The 6566-nt window shown below is 41.2% G+C and overlaps 1 protein-coding gene across 1 annotated transcript in view; it reads right to left on the bottom strand.

The window, feature by feature from the left end:
* Window positions 1-481: 481 nt before the first annotated feature.
* LMAN1 (lectin, mannose-binding, 1) overlaps window positions 482-6566 on the bottom strand; it is a gene marked incomplete at its 5' end in the record, with an annotated part of 12110 nt that continues 6025 nt past the window's right edge. Inside the window, 5 exons of the mRNA XM_009709835.1 lie at window positions 482-556; window positions 677-870; window positions 3037-3169; window positions 3779-3837; window positions 4226-4349. Of these exons, the coding sequence (XP_009708137.1) occupies window positions 482-556; window positions 677-870; window positions 3037-3169; window positions 3779-3837; window positions 4226-4349 (585 nt within the window). The remainder of the gene's footprint in view (window positions 557-676; window positions 871-3036; window positions 3170-3778; window positions 3838-4225; window positions 4350-6566) is intronic.

Here is a 6566-nt window from a genome sequence, read left to right as displayed (position 1 = left end):
TATATGATGATGAACTCAATCATTATATCAGGAGTAGACTGAGTATATCGACAAGATATCCCAATACTCCTTTTTTTTTTATTATTTTTTTTTTAGGTTCACTAGCTATAAATCAAAGGCATTTATGCTCATGTTGTTCTCAATAATCCAAAACCAGAGCAACAAATTGCCATGAGGCAGCAGCTTACCACATTAGTAGAAATCGATTGTTTTTAGAGGGACTGGACTTACCTGTTGAAGTCCAACCTCATGATAAAAAAAAAAAAAAAAAAAAAAAGAGGTCAATTAGGGTGCTTAGCCACCCTAGGGACATGAACGTACTTTATTATAGAAATTAAATGTATGCAGAGAGTCATCACTAAGGAACTGACACAGAGAAATTTCAAGTTTGTCAACATTCTCCTACTGAAATAATAAATAGGATTTAAAAGGTGGAAAATAATAGAAAATTCAAAACACAGCCTTAATATTTAGACAGCATTTACCTTATTTCATTTACTTGTCTAATGACCTCTTCTTGAGTTTTCACAACTGTCTCAACTTCTTGCTGGGAAACCTGGTGGGGGGCAGAGGAGGGGTGGGGGAGAAAAAGATCAACATACCTTGGAAAAAGCAAATCAATCATGCTGCTGAAATTAGGTTATCAATCAAGGTGTATTTTTCTTTTTTAATTTACCTGTCCTTGTTGACCTGGAAAACTGGCTCCTCTTTTAGCAATCTCATCAGTGACTGCAGAGACGTATCTCCTCTGCTCATCCAGAATCATGTCCAATTGCCTATTAAGCTGTTTGATTTCAAGATGAATTCGATTCTGCCCCTCAAAGATTTGTCTCAGTTCACGATCACTTACAGTTTCAAAAATGTCATCCGCTGATAAGAAAAAAGCACAGGTAGTTCTTACATAAATGCATTCTTCCTAAGTTACATTGTATCATTTTTCTTGCACTCTTAAATTTCTACACAGATATGCTTTTTTCTTATAATTTGATATATTTGCTGTTTATTTATCACCATTGCCATGGCAAAGGATACCCAAATGGGATCAGAACAACTGAACAGAGATAACCACACCTTCAAACTCAGACACCATCTTAGAGTTCCTATTTCAATACTTGGGTAATGTGCAACATAAAACGGAAACAGGACACTGTTACTATTAGGAGGCAGCTATCTCTGCAGAAGCTAGCATTGTATGACCAACTATCCTTCAGAAGAGATTTGCAGGTATTAAGTAACAGCTACTTTTAGAAAAAGTAAGCTTTAAAAAGTAGCTTAAAATAGAGAAGCGACTGCACATTTTGAGTGAGTTCCTCTGCAGCTTCAACAACATCAGAAAGTCCAAAAGCCTCTACCCCGCTCTGGTGAAACCCCCCTGCAGTACTGCCTTCAGCTCTGGGGTCCTCAGCACAAGAAGGACATGGACCTGTTGGAGAGAGTCCAGAGGAGGCCACGGAGATGATCCAAGGGCTGGCACACCTCTGCTGTGAGGACAGGCTGGGAGAGTTGGGGTTGTTCAGCCTGGAGAAGAGAAGGCTCCGGGCAGACCTTAGAGCAGCCTTCCCGTACCTCAAGGGCCTACAAGAAAGCTGGAGAGGGACTTTTGACAAGGGCAGGGAGTGACAGGACAAGGGACAATGGCTTTAAACTGGAAGAGGGAAGATTTAGATGAGATACCGGGAAGAAATTCTTCCCGGTGAGGGTGGTGAGGTGCTGGCACAGGTTGCCTAGAGAAGCTGTGGATGCCCCATCCCTGGAAGTGTTCAAGGCCAGGCTGGATGGGTCTTGGAGCAACCAGGTCCAGTGGAAGGGGTCCCTGCCCATGGCAGGGGGGTTGGAACTGGGTGGTCTTTAAGGTCCCTTCCAACCCAAACCATTCTGTGATTCTAAGAAAAAGATTATTATTTCTTACCAATGGTGGATAGTATTTCAAAAACACAAATGAAGATAAAATGGTGTAGGACCTTTAGAATAGTTGTAACATCACTGCACAAAAAAAGATGACAACCTGAAATTTCAGGTCTAGATGCCTAAAGTATATTCCTGATATGTGTGCATTCAAATACAGCTAATTCAATCCACAAAAGTAAGAAACAGACTGGCTTCCATTATGTTTTCAAATAAGCAGATTCTTTTTTGCCCAGCTCCAAAACAAAACAAAACCAAAGCAAAAAAACAACTCAACCCAAGCAAACAAAATCCCCACCATGTTCCATAGCAGAACAATCAAAGTCAAAGCGCTTTGGCTAAACACTCAAAAAAGTAGGCAAGAGTTATTATTATAATTTTCCTAAATTAAGTATCTTCATTTGAAATCAGTGCAAAAACGCTGTTCAGTCTGAAATATCTTTAAAGCAATACTTGCTGAGAGCTGCAGATGCATAGTATCAACAGTGGATAGGGCAAACCTGCCTTACCCAGACAAACTTAAATTCCTTAACAATAGCTTAAAATGTAAAAATAAAGGCCACAGTTTTTAAGAACATCAAGCTGGAAATTTGGTTCTGAGCCAATGCGAATACCAATACTGAATGTCAGCTAATTCTGTGGTGCTGAAACTGACAGAAGTCAATACATGTCCAATATTAGGCAAGCATTAAAAAGCTTTTCCAAGTAAGCACATGTCCCAGCATATCCACTAGTCCATCTTTAACAACCATCCATAAAACAAGATGGAAAAAAAAGTTTGTTATGAATGTGCAGAAACCGACCAAAAAGATGACCTTTCAAATAACTAAAAAGGCCATGCTTCCTTAATCATCACTTTACAGCAGGATGCATGACCTTCTCTCCCTTCTACAGATTCTCATTGTTCCCATCATGTTTCCGTTCATTTGTTTTGTTCTCAATCCAGGCATGACAAAAGGGACTTTATATTTCAGAAAACACTTCACAAACAAAAGACCAAAGATTCTTAAATAAAGTAAATAACATCAGGAGGAGCTTAGTAAGATCAGTCAGAGTATCAAGCCCTAGTTCTGAATATCCTGGAAAGCAACTGTTTTCCTTGACAAATGAAAAATCGCTCAAATAACTTGCCTGGCTGTCCTTGCACATCAGGATGTTCCTTTTGAAATTCTTCTTTCTTTTTATCCAATTCTTGTTGAAAGTGTTCAAACTCTTCTTGATACTTCTCTTTATCTTTCTGAGGAATTTCTGCATCTGGTGTTGGCTTTAAAACATTATCAAAGGAGGAGGGGGGAGAGAGTTTTTTTCATGTTCTCCACCACTCCCATATAACTTATTCTCCAGCAAGGCTGTTCAGATTTCAGATCTGAAGACATAACACACTTAGTGGAGCACATTAATATATTAAGTTGAAGTGAGAAACTAGGCACTCCTATGGAGACCCACAGCTTTTTCCTGATACATGCCTACTTTCTGCTTTTGAAAAGAAATAAAGTTTTACAAGGACAGATGCCGTTTAGCAGTACAGAACTGTTCTAGAGGTACAGGAAACTGAAAGCAGTAACAGATTATCTGTCTACTTTCCAAACAAAGTGTACTTTTTAGTTTGTTTTCCCTGCATGTTTTGATTTAACAGGATTTTTGTTGATTCAGCGTTGCTTCAAGAATTCTGGTCTTGAAAACGTTAACTAAAATATTACCAAAACATTATAGTATTAGTCTCATTTTTCTGAAACTGATGACAGCACAGCTACCTGCCAAAATCCTGAAACAAGGATGCCAAGTATGACTTCAGAGAAAATGCCATAATCTGGTACTACATATAAAACATATACAAGAACATATTTTACTAATTATGCATAAAGATGCTTACTATTTCCTTCCCAGGCTCAGTCAGCTGGAAGGTCAGAAAAGACAGGACATCATGATCATCTGTGTTCAACAATAGACAAGAAAACCCACTGTTAATTGCTACTGTTACAAATCCTGGTACTTCCCAAGTCAACCTTGCACTTGCAAAGGATCCTGAGGCAACAGCATCCTCCCAAAGTCCTCCCAAGAGTTTATGCAGTGGGGAATGAGACTGCACAATGTCTTTGTCAGGATAAACTGAAAGTCCTTCTGCTCTGGCCAGGAAAAGGCCTAAGCATATGAGTAATTTGGGAATGGGAGAGGATTAATTACATCATCGGGGTAAGAAATCGGTATAATGGATCAACACTAGCAGTAAAAAAAACCAAACAAACAAAAAACCCCACAAACTCTCCTGCAAGCCCTGCAAGTCCCCACACCGTTTGTCACAATTTTTAACATTTGCTACCTGCAAGTCCCCCTGTTGCTGCAGATATTCCAAAATATCCTTGCGATGGCAACACCATATCTTCCACTTTCGCACAAAATTCATAGTCTTCTTTATCCGGAGTAAAGCCATTGTTAATTAATACCTAAAATGTTAAACACTTACAATTTTTACCACGTGAATCTATTTGTGTTAATTGCTTCGTCAGTTTATAGTAATGGTCACAAATACAACTTATTGGGTAATTCAGCAGCTGATACTAGAAACCAAAACCTATTTCTTTTCTGAAAGACACTGTTTACAAAGAAAATGCACAAGCTTTCTATTTTAAAAAGGAAAAAAAAAAAAAGGCCTGATTCAAAGGTCAGCATGAACAAAATTCAACATTTTCTATTCATCACCTGAGGACATACTGCATAGAATTCAGACACATAAAAAATGTATTCATTTCAGTTGTAAGAAGCAGCAAGGCAACTTAGTGCATGGAAAGGAACACATGAGGGAAAGGGAACCCACCGGAAGAACTGAAGGTAAGCCAAGGGATGGCACAGCACTGTCTGAGGGTGCTAACGGGAGCATTTACGCTGTTCCAGGGAGCACTGAGGGTTGAGGAGCACATCTGAAATGCGTGTACACCAACACACGCAGCGTAAGAAACAAACAGGACAAACTGGAAGCGTTGATCCTTTCACAGAGCTACGATGTCATTGGTGTTAGTGAGACTTGGTGGAATGAGTCCCAACAACTGCAGTGCTGGGATGGAGGGCTACAGGTTGTTCAGGAGGGACAGGCAGGGCAGGCGAAGTGGGGGTGTCTGTATGTAATGGAGACATTTGATTGTATGTAATGTTTCTGCATGTAATGGAGAGGTTTGACTGCGTAGCCCTTATAGTTACAGACGATGTGGTTGGGAGCCACTGGGTGAGGCTTAGGGGGATGGAAAACAAAGCAGATGTTGTTGTGGGTACCCACTATTGATCACCCAGCCAGGATGACAGCACTGATGAGTTATTCTACAGGCAATTAGGAAAAATATCTGAATCAGTAGTCCCTGTCTTTATGGGGGATTTTTACTTCCTAAACATCAACTGGGAACACCATACTGCTGTGACAAGCAAGTCTGGGAAATTCCTGAAGATGAAGATAATTTCTCATCACAAGTACTCGGTGAGCCAACTAGCAGAGATGCCCTCCTATGCTTGTTTGTAAACAGAGGAGGACTTGTGGGAGGTGTGATGGTAGGTGGCTGTTTTGGCCACAGTGATCATGAAATGGTAGATTTAAAAAATTTTGGTGTAATGAGAAGAAAGGTCAGCAGAGTTGCTACCCTGGATTTCAAGACAGCAAACTGCAAGCTCCCCAGGGAGCTAGTCAGCAGCGTCACATGAGAAACTGCTTTTGAGGGCTTAGGGGTCCATGAGCGTTGGTCAGTTTGTAAGAACCACTTTTTTTTTTTTTTTTTTTTTTTTTAAAGAACCTTGCACAGAAGCAGGCAATCCCATTGTGTCAAAAGTCAACCAAGCGGAGCAGATGACCAGCTTGACTGAACAGGGAATCCTCTTGGAACTCAAGAGGAAAAAGAAACTGTATGATCTCTGGAAGCAAGATCAGGCTTCGGAGGAAGATTGCAGAGCCATGGTTCGCATATGCAGGGAGAAGACACAAAAGGCCAAAGCTCAACAAGCGCTGAAACAGGCCAGTGTTGTGCCAGACAAGAAAGGCTTTTTTAAGTACGTCAATAGCAAGAGAAGGTCCAAGGCAAACATTTGACCAACACTTGTTGAAGATAGTCACCTGATAAATAGGGATGAAGAAAAGACAGAGGCATTCAACTCTGGTTTTGCCTTAGTCTGTACTAATACTGACAGACCTTGCAGAGGGATCTAGATAGATTGGAGCATTGGGCAATCATCAACAGCATGAAATTTAGCAAGAACAAATGTTGGATTCTGCACGTGGGACAAAGTAATGCTGGACACAAGTGAAAACTGGGAGAGGAGTGGCTGGAGAGCAGCCCTGCAGAAAGGGATCTGGGGGTGCTGGCTGACGGTAGGCTCGATCTGAGGCAGCAGTGTGCTCCGGCAGTCAATAGGGCAAACCACATCCTGGGGTGCATTAAACATAGTATAACCAGCCAGTCAAGAGACGTGATTACGCCACTGTATTTAGTGTTGGCACAGCCTCACCTTGAGTGCTGTGGGCTCCATGATTTTAAAAAGGATGTTAAGGTACTTGAATGCGTGCTTGAATGCAGAGAAGGGCAAGCAAGCTGACGACAGGGCTGGCAGGCATGGCCTGTGAGGAGCGGCTGAGGGCTCTGCATCTGTCTGGGTTGGAGAGAAGGGGACCGAGGGACCACCTC

Source organism: Cariama cristata, unplaced genomic scaffold (genome assembly GCF_000690535.1).
Source record: "Cariama cristata isolate BGI_N322 unplaced genomic scaffold, ASM69053v1 scaffold12971, whole genome shotgun sequence".
Lineage (NCBI taxonomy): Eukaryota > Metazoa > Chordata > Aves > Cariamiformes > Cariamidae > Cariama > Cariama cristata.
The sequence above is the reverse complement of the archived record's forward strand: the minus strand, read 5'-3'. Positions and strand labels throughout refer to the sequence as shown.